Below are 17,032 nucleotides of genomic sequence, written 5' to 3' on the forward strand. Positions count from 1 at the left end.
GTGTGATCCCACAGTCGTCTGGAACAGCTGGTGCTCTCAGTCATGCTTCAGTGTTGCTTAACTCGAAGCGAGCATAAAAGGCATTTAGCTCGTCTGGTAGGCTCGCGTAACTGGGCAGCTCGCGGCTGGGTTTCCCTTTGTAGTCTGTAATATTTTTCAAGCCCTGTCACATCCGATGAGTATCAGAGCCAGTGTAGTAGGATTAAATTTTGTCATGTATTGACGCTTTGCCTGTTTGATGGTTCGTCTGAGGGCATAGGGGAATTTCTTATAAGCGTCTGGATAAGTGTCCCGCTCCTTGAAAGCGGCAGCTCAAGCCTTTAGCTCAGTGCAGATGTTGCCTGTAATCCTTGGCTTCTGGTTGGGAAATGTACGTACGGTCACTGTGGGGATGTCATCGTCGATGCACTTATTGATGAAGCCGGAGACTAAGGTGGTATACTCCTCAATGCCATTGGATGAATCCCGGAACATATTCCAGTCTGTGCTAGCAAAACAGTCCTGTAGCATATCATCCGCGTCATCTGACCACTTCCGTATTGAGCGAGTGACTGGTACTTTCTGCTTTAGTTTTTGCTTGTTAGCAGGAATCAGGAGGATAGAATTATGGTCAGATTTGCCAAATGGAGGGTGAGGGAGAGCTTTGTATGCATCTCTGTGTGTGGAGTAAAAGTGGTCTAGAGTTTTTTTCCCTCTGGTTGCACATTTAACATGCTGGTAGAAATGAGGTAAAATAGATTTAAATTTGCCTGCATTAAAGTCCCCGGCCACTAGGAGCGTCGCTTCTGGATGAGCATTTTCTTGTTTGCTTATGGCCTTATACAGCTCGTTGAGTGCGGTCTTAGTGCCAGCATCGGTTTGTGATGGTAAATCGACGGCTACGAAAATACTGATTAGAACTCTCTTGGTAGATAGTGTGGTCTACAGCTTATCATGAGGTATTCTACCTCAGGCGAGCACTACCTTGAGACTTCTTTAATATTTGACATCGCGCACCAGCAGTTATTGACAAATAGACACACACCTCCACCCCTCGTCTTACCAGACGTAGCCATCCAGCTCTATATTATACGTTTCGTCATTCAGCCACGCCTCGGTGAAACATAAGATATTACAGTTTTAATGTGCCGTTGGTAGGATAGTCTTAATCGTAGATCGTGCAGTTTGTTTTCCAATGATTGCACGCTGGCCAATAATATGGAGGGTAGCGGTAGTTTACCTACTCTTCGGCAAATTCTTACAAGGCACTCGGCCCTCCTCCCTTTTCTCCGTCTTTTCTTCACACTGATGACGGGGATTTGGGCCTTGTCTTGACAAAGCAGAAAAAAATCTTTCTCCAGTTCGAGGTGAGTAATCGCTGTTCTGATGTCCAGAAGCTCTTTTCGGTCATAAGAGACGGTAGCAGCAAATTATGTACGAAATGAGTTACAAACAATGCGAAAAAACAAACATAATAGCACAGTTGGTTAGGAGCCATCCCCTCCGGCGCCTTTATATCTGAGCATTGTGGGGACCTACTACTACAAACTACTACAAACTGCTACTATTACTACTACCACTACTACCAGCTACTACTACAAACTACTTTGACTACTACTACCACTACTACCAACTACTACTACTACCAGTACTACCAACTAATACTACTTCAAACTACTACTACTACTACTACTACTACTACTACCACTACAACAAACTACTACTACTATTACAAACTAGTACTACTACTACTACTTTCTACCTACTGCTACTACTTACTGCCCCAATTGGGTGCCAATGGTTAGGTTTTGAAAACATATGATTTTCCTTTCCCCTGTATCGATTCCCTTCTTCTAACTCCTTGGATATGCCCGAGCCTGTTACAAGCCTTGCATTTTTTGGTTTGGTTTGCATTTGATTCCAGTTCTGTTTGGTTGCTTTTCTGTTGGTTTTGAATCCTATTCAGTTTGGTTTTGAACTTTTCCCCTGCTTTTATGGTTTGGTTTGTTTTAGGACAGGAAATAGTTATCTAACATTGCATGGCAAGTGATAAGCTTCTCCTCTCTACCCCGTAACTCCTTTTCTCCACACTTCTCTCCCTCTATTTGTCCCTGCCTCTATCTTTCCATCCCTCTCTTCCCCCTTATTCCATCTCTCCTTCTTTCTACCCCTCACCCCTCCCATTTATCTCTATCTATCTATCTATCTATCTATCTATCTATCTATCTATCTATCTATCTATCTATCTCTATCTATCTATCTATCTATCTATCTATCTATCTATCTATCTATCTATCTATCTATCTATCTATCTATCTATCTCTCTCTCTCTCTCTCTCTCTCTCTCTCTCTTCTCCTCTCTCTCTCTCTCTCTCTCTCTCTCTCTCTCTCTCTCTCTCTCTCTCTTCTCTCTCTCTCTCTCTCTCTCTCTCTCTCTCTCTCTCTCTTCTCTCTCTCTCTCTCTCTCTCTCTCTCTCTTCTCTCTTGTGTCTGGTCATACTGTGGGTGTTAGTAGAATAAACTTCATCAACTGAGTTTTCCTGAGACTGTTCAGGGCTGCCAGGCTCATCAAACTGCTCGGCAGGGAGAGACCATCCGCATCCTGCTCTGGACTTTGTCAATCCTTCAAGGTAATGCCCCCCCCCCCCCCTCACACACACACACACACACACCACACACACACACACACACACACACACACACACACAGAGAGAGAGAGAGGTAAGCTTTGTAGGGACCTATGAGAATACACCCACACAGACCCTAGTAGTAGCATTCTGGAGACCTATGACAGAATACACATACCAAAACCAGAGTGTGGACTCGAGTCACATGACATTGAATTCGATTCAGATTTAAGTCACAGATTTGATGACCTGAGAGTCAACTTCATAGAAAATAAAACAGCTTGAGACTGACTTCGACTTGGAGCCTCAAGACTTGGGACTCGGACTTAGACTTGAGACTGATGACTTATCTGGCCAGGTTTTGTAACATTTGGTCACTTGTTTTGTGTCACTCATTCAGTATCGCACTTGCAACAACAACAAAAAGATTTGCTAGTGAAATGCACACTTGTCCCTCTGATTGGACCAGCAAACCGTCAATCAACACAGGTTGTGTGAGCTATAGTAGCACACTATAGAAGGTTTTGGGGGGTCGTAAGTGTGAAACTGAATGGGAAAAATACATAAAAATTATAGACTACCGTTTGTATTTTATATTTTACCCTTGGTTATTCGAACTGGTCACTATCCTAAGCCTACGGCATTGCACCAAATGATTGTAATCTATGCTTCAGTTCCCAAAAATTGAGCGTCTTGACTGTTAACCAATGACCAGTCATCAGCATGTGCGCTCAAAGGCAGGCGCACATATCCAGATTAGTGACCAGAAAGAAAGCACTTAATTTTCTCTCCGGTTTGCCTGGCAAAAACAGAGTAGCCTACCTACATTAATCAATCTGCTACAGGCTCATCTTTGAAAAATGAAGGAGAGCCGCACACACTAGGAGCTCAGATGCAAAAATTATTATTATTTAAAAAAAAATATGTCCAACGTTTCGCTTGTCCAGCTTGTCTTCCAATGAAGACAAGCTGTCTTCATCAGGCTTCAACTTTGCCAGAACAATAGGCTGATCTTTTCATAGATAATTTTCATATTTCAGATAGGCCAAGTTTAGGTGGATTATACAGTTGAAGTCGGAAGTTTACATACACCTTAGCCAAATACATTTAAACTCAGTTTTCACAATTCCTATTTAATCCTAGTAAAGATTCCCTGTCTTAGGTCAGTTAGGATCACCACTTTATTTTAAGAATGTGAAATGTCAGAATAATAGTAGAGAGAATGATTTATTTTAGCTTTTATTTATTTAATCATATTCCCAGTGGGTTTACATACACTCAATTAGTATTGGTTAGCATTGCATTTAAATTGTTTAACTTGGGTCAAACGTTTCAGGTAGCCGTCCACAAGCTTCCCAGCAATAAGTTGGGTGAATTTTGGCCCATTCCTCCTGACAGAGCTGCTGTAACTGAGTCAGGTTTGTAGGCCTCTTTGCTCGCACACACTTTTTTCAGTTCTGCCCAAAATATTCTATAGGATTGAGGTCAGGGTTTGTGATGGCCACTCCAGTACCTTGACTTTGTTGTCCTTAACTTTTTATGGCTGCAGGGGCAGTATTGAGTAGCTCTGATTAAGGGTGCCCATTTCAAACGGCCTCGTACTCAATTCTTGCTCGTACAATATGCATATTATTTGTTATTATTGGATAGAAAACACTCTCTAGTTTCTATAGCCGTTTGAATTATGTCTCTGAGTGAAACAGAACTCATTCTACAGCACTTTTCCTCCCAGTGAGTGAGATTTCAGAAATCTTGGCCTCTGGTTCCAGGTCAGTTTTAAAGTCCCTGTAAATCCTATGAGGATACAAACACTGCCCACGCCTTCCTCTAGATGTCAGTAAGTGGTGACAATTTGAATGGAGTCGATTGCGCAATCAGGGCCTGTATAAAACGCCAAAGACCGGATGTACCGTTCTTTTGCTCCCTGCGCCTGACGCACGATGGACGTTGGACCTCCTCTCTTTCCAAGCTGTTGTTTAGCCAGTAATATATCGCCGGTCATGTTTTTACTCGTTATAGGTGTTAAAAACATCATAAGGTAGTTAATTTAAACCGTTTTTATAGCAATTTATATCCGTTTAGTGCGATTTTGAGGCATTTCTATGTGATGAACTTTGAAGCACCGGGCACGTTTCGGGGTCCCGGTCGAACGTTAGTGGGCATTTCGACGGACAACAGGACATCTTTCGACCAAAAGAAGATTAGACCCAAGAAAGGATACATTGCCCAAGATTCTGATGGAAGATTACCTCATAGTAAGAAATATTTAAGATGATAAATCGTTGTTCTGTCGAAAAATGTAAACGCATATTCCGCCATTTTGTTTGGTATAGCTTCGCTTGGCGAACCCTGTATTGCACAGTAAGGATAATTTTAGAAATGTAATTCAGCGATTGCATTAAGAACTAATTTGTCTTTCGATAGCTGTCCAACTTATATTTTTTTAGTCAAGTTTATGAATAGTTATCCATGAGACAAGATCACTGTGAAAGATGGCGCCCGACATTTTCAGGCTAGTTTTGCTAGTATTGTCATTGTATAACCACGTTTTTTTGTGGCTAAATATGCACATTTTCGAACAAACTCTATATGTATGTTGTAATATGATGTTACAGGAGTGTCATCGGAAGAATTCTGAGAAGGTTAGTGAAAAAATTAATATATTTTGGCGATGATAACGATATCACTCTTCTTTGGCTTGAATCAATGCTCGGGTAACATTTGCATATGTGGTATGCTAATATAACGATTTATTGTGTTTTCGCTGTAAAACACTTAGAAAATCTGAAATATTGTCTGAATTCACAAGATCTGTGTCTTTCCATTGCTATGAGCTGTGTATTTTTAAGAAATGTTTTATGATTAGTAATTAGGTAATACACGTTGCTCTCTGTATTTATTCTAGTCGAGTTGTGATGGTGGGTGCAATTGTAAACTATGATTTATACCTGAAATATGCACATTTTTCTAACAAAACCTATCCTATACAATAAATATGTTATCAGACTGTCATCTGATGAGGTTTTTTTCTTGGTTAGTGGCTATCAATATCTTTATTTGGCCGAATTGGTGATAGCACCTGATGGAGTAAGAGTTAGAAAAGTGGTGTCTTTTGCTAACGTGGTTAGCTAATAGATTTACATATTTTGTCTTCCCTGTAAAACATTTAAAAAATCTGAAATGGTGGCTTTATTCACAAGATCTGTATCTTTCATTTGGTGTCTTGGACTTGTTAATGTGTGAAAGTTAAATATTTAAAAAAAATATTTTTTTGAATTTCGCGCCCTGCACTTTGAGCTGGATGTTGTCATAGGTGTACCGATATCGGGCTTGCAGCCATAACAGGTTTTAAGCCATTTTTCCACAACTTTGGAAGTATGCTTGGGGTCATTGTCCATTTGGAAGACCCATTTGCGACTTAGCTTTATCTTCCTGACTGATGTCTTGAGATGTTGCTTCAATATATCCACATCATTTTCCTCCCTCACGATGCCATCTATTTTGTGAAGTGCACCAGTCCCTTTTGTAGCAAAGCACCCCCACAACATGATGCTGCCACCCCCGTGCTTCACGGTTGGGATTGTGTTCTTCGGCTTGCAAGCCTCCCCCTTTTTCCTCCAAACATAACGATGGTCATTATGGCCAAACAGTTTTATTTTTGTTTCATCAGACCAGAGGACATTTCTCAAAAAGTACGATCTTTGTCCCCATGTGCAGTTGCAAACCGTAGTCTGGCTTTTTTATGGCGGTTTTGGAGCAGTGGCTTCTTCCTTGCTGGATTATGTCGATATTGGACTCGTTTTTCTGTGGATATAGATAATTTTGTAGCTATTTCCTCCAGCATCTTCACAAGGTCCTTTGCTGTTGTTCTGGGATTGATTTGCACTTTTTGCACAAAAGTAGGTTCATCTCTAGGAGAGAGAACGCGTCTCCTTCCTGAGCTGTATGACGGCTGCATGGTCCCATGGTGTATATACTTGCGTACAGATGAACGTGGTACCTTCAGGCGTTTGGAAATTGCTCCCAAGGATGAACCAGACTTGTGGAGGTCTACATTTCTTTTTCTGAGATCTTGTCTGATTTCTTTTGATTTTCCCATGATGTCAAGAAAAGAGGCACAGAGTTTGAAGGTAGGCCTTGAAATACATCCACAGGTACATCTCCAATTGACTCAAATGATGTCAATTAGCCTAACAGAAGCTTCTAAAGCCAAGACATAATTTTCTTGAATTTTCCAAGCTGTTTAAAGGCAGTCAACTTAGTGTATGTAAACTTCTGACCCACTGGAATTGTGATACTGTGAAATAATCTGTCTGTAAACAATTTTTGGGAAAATTTCCTTGTGTCATGCACAAAGTAGATCTCCTAACCGATTTGCCAAAACTATAGTTTGCTAACAAAAAATGTGTGTAGTGGTTGAAAAACAAGTTTTAATGACTCCAACCTAAATGTTTGTAAACTTCCGACTTCAACTGTATATGTCCAAAGATAGTTTGTAACATTGCACTACCTTCAATACAGCTATATCATCTACTGTACAGTTATATCATCTGTTGTACAGCTATATCATCTGTTGTACAGCTATATCATATGTTGTACAGCTATATCATCTGTTGTACAGCTATATCATCTGTTGTACAGCTATATCATCTGTTGTACAGCTATATCATCTGTTGTACAGCTATATCATCTGTTGTACAGCTATGTCATCTGTTGTACAGCTATATCATCTGTTGTACAGCTATATCATCTGTTGTACAGCTATATCATCTGTTGTACAACTATATCATCTGTTGTACAGCTATATCATCTGTTGTACAACTATATCATCTGTTGTACAGCTATATAATATGTTGTACAGCTATATCATCTGTTGTACAGCTATATAATCTACTGTACAGTTATATCATCTGCTGTACAACTATATCATCTGTTGTACAGCTATGTCATCTACTGTACAGCTATATAATCTACTGTACAGCTATATCATCTGTTGTACAGCTATATCATCTGTTGTACAGCTATATCTTCTGTTGTACAGCTTTATCTTCTGTTGTACAGCTATATCATCTGTTGTACAGCTATATCATCTGTTGTACAGCTATATCATCTGTTGTACAGTTATATAATCTACCGTACAGCTATATCATCTGTTGTACAGCTATATCATCTGTTGTACAGCTATATCATCTGTTGTACAGCTATATCATCTGTTGTACAGCTATATCTTCTGTTGTACAGCTATATCATCTGTTGTACAGCTATATCATCTGTTGTACAGCTATATCATCTGTTGTACAGCTATATCATCTGTTGTACAGCTATATCATCTGTTGTACAGTTATATAATCTACTGTACAGTTATATAATCTACTGTACAGCTATATCATCTGTTGTACAGCTATATCATCTGTTGTACAGCTATATCATCTGTTGTACAGCTATATAATCTACTGTACAGCTATATCATCTACTGTACAGCTATATCATCTGTTGTACAGCTATATCATCTGTTGTACAGCTATATCATCTGTTGTACAGCTATATCATCTACTGTACAGCTATATCATCTGTTGTACAGCTATATCATCTACTGTACAGCTATATCATCTACTGTACAGCTATATCATCTACTGTACAGCTATATCCTCTGTTGTACAGTTATATCATCTACTGTACAGCTATATCATCTGTTGTACAGCTATATCATCTGTTGTACAGCTATATCATCTACTGTACAGCTATATAATCTGTTGTACAGCTATATCATTACTGTACAGCTATATAATCTGTTGTACAGCTATATAATCTACTGTACAGCTATATCATCTGTTGTACAGCTATATAATCTGTTGTACAGTTATATAATCTACTGTACAGCTATATAATCTACTGTACAGCTATATCATCTGTTGTACAGCTATATCATCTGTTGTACAGCTATATCATCTACTGTACAGCTATATCATCTGTTGTACAGCTATATCATCTACTGTACAGCTATATCATCTACTGTACAGCTATATCATCTGTTGTACAGCTATATCATCTGTTGTACAGCTATATCATCTGTTGTACAGCTATATCATCTACTGTACAGCTATATCATCTGTTGTACAGCTATATCATCTACTGTACAGCTATATCATCTACTGTACAGCTATATCATCTACTGTACAGCTATATCATCTGTTGTACAGCTATATCATCTACTGTACAGCTATATAATCTGTTGTACAGCTATATCATTACTGTACAGCTATATAATCTGTTGTACAGCTATATGATATACTGTACAGCTATATCATCTGTTGTACAGCTATATAATCTGTTGTACAGTTATATAATCTACTGTACAGCTATATAATCTACTGTACAGCTATATAATCTGTTGTACAGCTATATCATCTGTTGTACAGCTATATCTTCTGTTGTACAGCTATATCTTCTGTTGTACAGCTATATCATCTGTTGTACAACTATATCATCTGTTGTACAGCTATATCATCTGTTGTACAGCTATATCATCTGTTGTACAACTATATCATCTACTGTACAGCTATATCATCTGTTGTACAGCTATATCATCTGTTGTACAGCTATATCATCTGTTGTACAGCTATATCATCTGTTGTACAGCTATATCATCTGTTGTACAGTTATATAATCTACTGTACAGTTATATAATCTACTGTACAGCTATATCATCTGTTCTACAGCTATATCATCTGTTGTACAGCTATATCATCTGTTGTACAGCTATATAATCTACTGTACAGCTATATCATCTGTTGTACAGCTATATAATCTACTGTACAGCTATATCATCTACTGTACAGCTATATCATCTGTTGTACAGCTATATCATCTGTTGTACAGCTATATCATCTACTGTACAGCTATATCATCTACTGTACAGCTATATCATCTGTTGTACAGCTATATAATCTACTGTACAGCTATATCATCTACTGTACAGCTATATCATATGTTGTACAGTTATATCATCTACTGTACAGCTATATCATCTGTTGTACAGCTATATCATCTGTTGTACAGCTATATCATCTACTGTACAGCTATATCATCTGTTGTACAGCTATATCATCTACTGTACAGCTATATCATCTACTGTACAGCTATATCATCTACTGTACAGCTATATCATCTGTTGTACAGCTATATAATCTACTGTACAGCTATATCATCTACTGTACAGCTATATCATATGTTGTACAGTTATATCATCTACTGTACAGCTATATCATCTGTTGTACAGCTATATCATCTGTTGTACAGCTATATCATCTGTTGTACAGCTATATCATCTACTGTACAGCTATATCATCTGTTGTACAGCTATATCATCTGTTGTACAGCTATATCATCTACTGTACAGCTATATAATCTGTTGTACAGCTATATAATCTGTTGTACAGTTATATAATCTACTGTACAGCTATATCATCTGTTGTACAGCTATATCATCTACTGTACAGCTTTATAATCGGGTGCAGTGCACACACCAAATTGTAGGAAGAGAGGATTGACATATATAAATATGCAGCTCCAAAAATTGTGCTGATCAAGAATATTACTTTGCATGCTCACCAGCAATGGGGCATCAAGCAACAATTACTAGCATAGGTTTACTGGTATGTTGGTATGTCAAAATTGCTTAAAATGTAATGAATAAAAATGAAGCTTGGATTTGGAATTTGTTGTTAAAATCAATTATCACGTAATCAAAATGTTGTAGACAAAATAAGGAAAAGGGATGTCTGGAAGCCACAATAAATAGACAAAGATTTTGTGACCTTGGGAGTATAAGGCTCTATCTGCACTAAGCAAAGTTCTGAGATATTGAGCATCAGTTTTCACATCCCAGATCTCAGATGTCACTTGTGCTCCCTCTCCGGCCTCTAGGTCACCAGGCTGCTCGTTAGGGCGCACACCTGTCACCAGCGTTAGGCGCATAATGACACTCACCTGGACTCCATCACCTCCTTGATTACCTGCTCTATATAAGTCACTCCCTTTGGTTTCTTCCCGAGTCGTCATTGTTCTTGTTTCGTGTCGGTGCGCTGTTTGTGTTTCTTGTTTTTTTCATTTATTTATAAAACAATTCACTCCCTGAACTTGCTTCCCGACTCTCATACATCGTTACATCAGAACTGTTTTGTAGTGAGTTCTTTTTAGGGGCGTGCATTAGCAGATAAGCTTATGGTTCTGAAATGTTAATCTGTGTTCAGCCATAAGGTTCTATTTGACACTTCTAAATTAGACATATTCAGTTCTTAAGACTGTAGCTATTTGAATACATAAATGATAGAATTAGTATTTGACCAAAATAGTCAGGACACATCAAATACATTAAGACATGCATTATGATCATTAGACAAATGACTGTCATCACTGAACAACGATGTGACCTCACAGAATTGTATAGTTTACATGTTTTCACTTAAAATGTACTTTTTCAAAAATGTAACTTTACAGACATATGAAGAACCATCTAAAGATCTATTATATGTGACTAACTCATTTCTGACATGTCAGATAGAACCTCATAGTCCCAAGGCCTGGATTTGTAGTTGGAACAAGTCATTGCATGTATAGATTTGTTTACTTGACTCGACTTTCCCTTAGAATGCACGACTTGGACTAGACTCGAGACTCAACCTATTCTTTCTGGGACTCGACTTAAGACCTGGAACTTGGGACTTGAGACTTGCTCACGACTCGAATAATAGTGACTTGGTCCCACCTCTGCACAAAACCCACTTAGCAGCATTGTGGGGACCGATGACAGAATAACACACACACACACAACACACACACACACACACACACACACACACACACACACACACACACACACACACACACACACACACACACACACACACACACACACACACACACACACACACAGAATAGTACTCCAGCTCTTTATGTCTGTTTAGGCGCTGCCGTATGTGTGTCTGCTCATCGGCATGCTGTTCTTCATCTATGCCATCATCGGGATGCAGGTGAGTAGAGACACCAGAAGAAAAACAAGTCAAAATGAATGGTCATTTTTACAGATCAACATGAACTTTATAAAAAGCATCCAGGGAATGTGACACTTGCCTGCCATAGGGACGTGTGTGAGGTTGTGCATTCTCCCATATTACCTAGCATGTTGACAGTTTGTTATTTTGTCAGCTGTTTGGGAACATAGGGATGGAGGAGGAGGAGGGGAGCGCCATCAATGAACACAACAACTTCAGGACTTTCTTCCAAGCTCTCATGCTGCTCTTCAGGTGTGTGTGTGTTTACATTTGTGTGTGCCTGTGTGTACAGTACATGCATACGTGTGTCTCCAACGTGTGTGTATTTGTATAGGAGTGCCACGGGCGAGGCGTGGCATGACATCATGCTGTCGTGTCTTGGAGGGAAGCTCTGTGATCCTCTGGCAGGGAACACTGAACCAGAGTGTGGCAGCCAGTTTGCCTACCTCTACTTTGTGTCCTTCATCTTCTTCTGCTCCTTCCTGGTGAGAAGCACTAGCTGTCTGTCTTTCTCTATTCCCCTTTCAGTCATATTTTCCCCCTTAGTGTCGGTTATAGGATTGCAAAATTCCCTAAATCCTAGTTGGAGGATTCCCGGAATCAGGAGGGAAAAAGCAGGAAATCCAGAATAGTCCAACCACACTGCAAAACCGGATAAGTTTTGGCTACTCAAACATTTTGAGGAAACCGATTAACTAAAAAAGTGAAGTTAAGAAACTTAAATAGCTGAAGTTAGCAGTACTACCTTCATATGTGTAATACAAATGCATTGTTTTGTAAGGTATTCTTAAATTTAACGCTCCCACTAATCCATGCCTCCAATAATTTCCCAGTGTGCCTTGCCTTTTCGATTGAATTGTAGAGTTACCACCCATGACTGTATTTGTTAATGACAGAGACTTGGTTGTTGAATTCGTTAGTTTTCAAGCCTTTGGTCTTCCCCAAGAGAGTTCCTAGGCGAAAATGATCATTATTATTGAACCATTACATGTCTCATAAGGCCTTATACAGTGGCCTGAAACTCTTCGTTTACAGGCCACATCAGTCATGCAAGTAGGTTTGCAAAATTCCACAAACTTTCCCCAAAACGTTTCCAGTAATCCTGGGAAATTTACCAGAATTGTGCAACTCTAACTGTAAATCCCATTATGCTGGCTTGCAAAGTGTAAGGTGTAATTCCTGTTGGGATTTAGCCAGCGTTAGGCTATCCAACAGTTGAAATGTGTATTCACCCTCATCCTGCATTCATAATGACTGCCAGGGTTAAGAACAGTGGGAGGAAACTACATAAGCCATTTAAACTGGAACAACCATTTCAGTAACAAGTGCAAAAATGAAGTGATTGGATTAGAAACAATTATATTTATATTTTTGTAGCATAACATTTAGTCAATCAGTCAATGTACATGCAAAAACACAGATATTAAAAACAATTCCAAAAAATCTAACTGCAATAGAGCATGCTGGGGAAAATGTTCATTTGTTATCATATTTTTTAAACATTTAGTTGGTGTGACTTCTCATTTACTTTTGAGTCAGTACCACATAAACATGTTAAGTAATAATGACTTTTTATTGACTTAGAGTACAACTTATTAGAAGTATTTGAGTTAAAAATGCCTTGAGGTTTACAGTGCAGGATTTCTGTAAAACCAGGGAATTTATTTTGCAACCCTAGTCTGTTATAAGTGCACACTTGCTTGGCTGACATAATACTGTGTAATAATGTGGCTGTTTGTATTTTTAGATGCTGAATCTGTTCGTGGCTGTCATCATGGACAACTTTGAGTACCTGACCAGAGACTCCTCCATCCTCGGCCCACATCATCTAGACGAGTATGTCAGGATATGGGCTGAATATGACCAAGCAGCTTGGTGAGTGACACACATGAACACATCACATAGAAACACACACACACACACACACACACACACACACACACACACACACACACACACACACACACACACACACACACACACACACACACACACACATACACACACACACACATATACTGTATATATATACAGATATACACACACATCTTACACATGTGACGCATCACATCAGCACCTCATGATAAACACTCATATACTGAACACTTATAATCTGGGTGATTTAAAAACACACAAACACACATACACACACGATGCCAATGGTTTCTTGTTGTTTAATGTGTTTACTTTTTCAGAGGTAGACATCAACCTCTCATGTCTGTGTATCTCTGAGCGTTAACTCCTCCTGTACTGTGTACAGTAGTGTTGTATAACTTACTGGTGTAAACACTGTTAACGTGTCCTCAGGCTAGGCTCTAGTTCAACCCTGGCACTAGATCTCATTAGCCTGTGGTAAAACTGATCTAAGTCCAGTCTTTGGGAACAGCAGATGAAAAGAGTGGGAGTCTGGGAGCTGTACAGTAACCATGAAGTAAATTACTCCATAGTCATAAAGGATATAAAGGCCAAGTCTCCTGTAGTTGAACTGAACCCAAATCAGTCTAAAGAACCCACACAAGACAGCAGCTGTAGGTGGGATCATGGATCTGAGGAGTAACCTTCTCAGTGATCCAGTTATCCCTCCCTCCCTGTGCCCTCTCCCTCTCTGTGTGTGGTTCAGACCCCCACCCCACCTCCACCCCCTCTGGAATCTGCATACTGCCAAAACTTACTGTGGCAACAAACCTCCCCTTTACAGTACTGTATATTCAACCCCAGTGGAACCTGACACGCGCTAAGTTTCCTAGTATCTGTATTCCAGTGCCTGTTATCCTTCTGCTGTCCTGTAGTCTGCAATGTAGAGGGAGAGAAGAAGGGAAGAGCAGGAGGGAGAGAGAGTGGATTGAGGGAAGGAGGTAGAGACACAGTGGTGGGGGAAGGGAAATTGAGAGAGAGAATGAGCGACTGAGATGGGTAGGAATATCAAAGTAATCAGAATTAAAAGGTTTTGGTAACATGGCGAATTGAGATAAAGACAGGCATGGAAGAAAACAAGGAGGATTTTCTGGAGAGAAGCAAGGGAGGGAGGGAGGGAGGGAGGGAGGGAGGGAGGGAGGGAGGGAGGGAAGGAGGGAGGGAGGGGGAACAGACAATCTATGGGGAGATGGGCCTCTGTATGACAAGTGGCTATTACACATTAGGCCATTTAGCATTCACATGCATTTCTAGTTAATGAGCTATTCCTTAATTATACTCCACACACAACCAATTACTGGCACACACCACTGCTGGCAGAGAGGGGGAAGGGAATGAACGAGGGGAATGAGAGAGAGATGGGGATGGGTTCTATTATGAAGAGGAATTGAGAGAGAGATGGGGATGGGTAATATTAGGAAGAGGAATTGAGAGACATAGGGATGGGTTCTATTAGAAAGAGGAATTGAGAGAGAGACGGGGATGGGTAATATTAGGAAGAGGATTTGAGAGAGACGGGGATGGGTTGTATTAGGAAAACAGGAACGATAATAGACAGGAAGTGGTTAAACAGAGAAGGGATAGGCTGAGAGAATGGTAGGAACAGGGAAAGACTGCAGTGTCATTGCAGAAGAAAAGCACTACAGCTCAAACGGGTGACGTGCAACAACAATGTGTGTGTGTGTGTGTGGTGTGTGTAGTATGTGTGTACACCGTACAGTAATTTTGCTGTTATGATATCTTGTTTCTTGTCAATCTTGTGCTCTTCTTTCTTCCCATTGTTCTCTCTTGTCGTATCTGTCCTCTACCTTTGTTCTGACTCCTCCTGTTCTTTTTGCAGCGGCCGCATTCATTATAAGGATATGTACAGTTTATTGCGAGTTATCGACCCGCCTCTTGGCTTAGGAAAGAAATGCCCCCATAGAGTGGCCTGCAAGGTTTGACTTCCACTAAAAATCCTCAACCACACCTGCTACAGCATCCAAGAATGGAATGAGTGTCGCTTATCTGATCTGATTGGATTTCATTTTTGTTATACTTTCTCTCTTCTTCTTTATTTTGACCATTTCTACTTGCATTCTGATCTGAAACAAGAATGTGTAGGACAATGCAGACACCCAGACGAGCATGACGTTGTGCACCACTGAAATGAAAAATAAATAAAAAACTTTTAAGAGTTTGATTATGAAGAAAAAAAAGAATTATGATTGTTATCCTTTGGTCATTTTTCTTTCTGTTGTTTTGCTTGCTGTTGAGCCACGGCTAGGCGCGGTGCTAGACACACTGTGGGATCTGTAGCATTGCATTGTTCTTGGGGGGGAGGACAGAAACTGCATTGACACCCCACCCTCATCATGGTATAGGCCAGTCCCAGCAGTGGAGCTCAGTGCTTGTCTCTGAAGTCCTCTGCTCTTCTATGCAATCCCCTCCCACTTGCATAGAACTATGTTTTACTTCTACTAAAAGTCTCCAACTTTACTCAACTCCGCTCCTCCTCCTCCCTATACCCCCGTCTTATCTTCTACAAGATATACACCCCCGCCCGCTCAGACCAGTTCTAGACAACCTCACCCGCCCACTCAGACCAGTTCTAGACAACCTCACCCGCCCACTCAGACCAGTTCTAGACAACCTCACTGCGTCTCGCTCTCAAACCAGCCAAATAACTTAGTTTTTTTTCTTTTTTCTCCTCTACTCTTTGCTTTGGTCTCTCTTTCACTCTCATTCTCTATCTCTTTCTATCTGTGTCCCTCTCTCTTCTCTCTCTTCCCTCACTCTCTCTTTCTCCCTCGCTCTCTCTTGCTCTCTCTCCCTCCCTCTTCTCCTTCTCTCTCTACCCTTCTCCCACCCCTGCTCTCTTCTCTTATTCTCTCTGCTCTCTCCCTGGTTGGCTGTGGTTGGCTGTGGCTGTTCTGGCTGTGGCTGTGGGGGGCGGTGGCTGTGCTGCGCTGACATGCAGTGGCAGGATCAGTTGCAGGGATATGTATGACATGCTCAGGCATATGAGCCCTCCGCTAGGCCTGGGGAACAGGTGCCCGGCACGGGTGGCCTACAAGGTCAGGACCCCCTAGAACCAGGGGGCTTAGTGCCTCCTCCTCCGCGTTACTGTGTATCCGTAGTGTTGCTGTATTCTTCTTCTTCTCTATACATTTTGTTTCTGATATTTTGCTTTATCTCCATTTTTTTCTGCTCTTTTGTTATTTGATGGAGGGGAGCGCTGATGTCGTTGTGGGGAATGGGGAGGAGGGATGGAGGGTAGGGGTTTGGGGGTTTAGGGGTGAGGGGCGGGGGGGTTAGGGTCAAGGGACAAAGGTCAGACAGGTTTATCCACAGGAAGGGGTGAATGGAGGGAACTTCTCAGCTCTTTTGCACCGTGTATACTGACGGAAACACACACACACATCTCTAAACAAACGTATTATCAAACACATACACCCACACCTTGTTTTTGCCAGTCAA

General features: G+C 40.6%; 1 protein-coding gene across 1 annotated transcript in view; it reads left to right on the forward strand.

Moving 5' to 3' along the window:
• Nucleotides 1-11,578: 11,578 nt before the first annotated feature.
• LOC120034031 (voltage-dependent P/Q-type calcium channel subunit alpha-1A-like) overlaps nucleotides 11,579-17,032 on the forward strand; it is a 34,249-nt gene continuing 28,795 nt past the window's right edge. Inside the window, exons 1-5 of the mRNA XM_038980422.1 lie at nucleotides 11,579-11,638; nucleotides 11,814-11,911; nucleotides 11,994-12,144; nucleotides 13,407-13,534; nucleotides 15,414-15,510. Of these exons, the coding sequence (XP_038836350.1) occupies nucleotides 11,603-11,638; nucleotides 11,814-11,911; nucleotides 11,994-12,144; nucleotides 13,407-13,534; nucleotides 15,414-15,510 (510 nt within the window). The 5' untranslated portion in view covers nucleotides 11,579-11,602. The remainder of the gene's footprint in view (nucleotides 11,639-11,813; nucleotides 11,912-11,993; nucleotides 12,145-13,406; nucleotides 13,535-15,413; nucleotides 15,511-17,032) is intronic.

Source organism: Salvelinus namaycush, chromosome 41 (assembly GCF_016432855.1).
Source record: "Salvelinus namaycush isolate Seneca chromosome 41, SaNama_1.0, whole genome shotgun sequence".
NCBI lineage: Eukaryota > Metazoa > Chordata > Actinopteri > Salmoniformes > Salmonidae > Salvelinus > Salvelinus namaycush.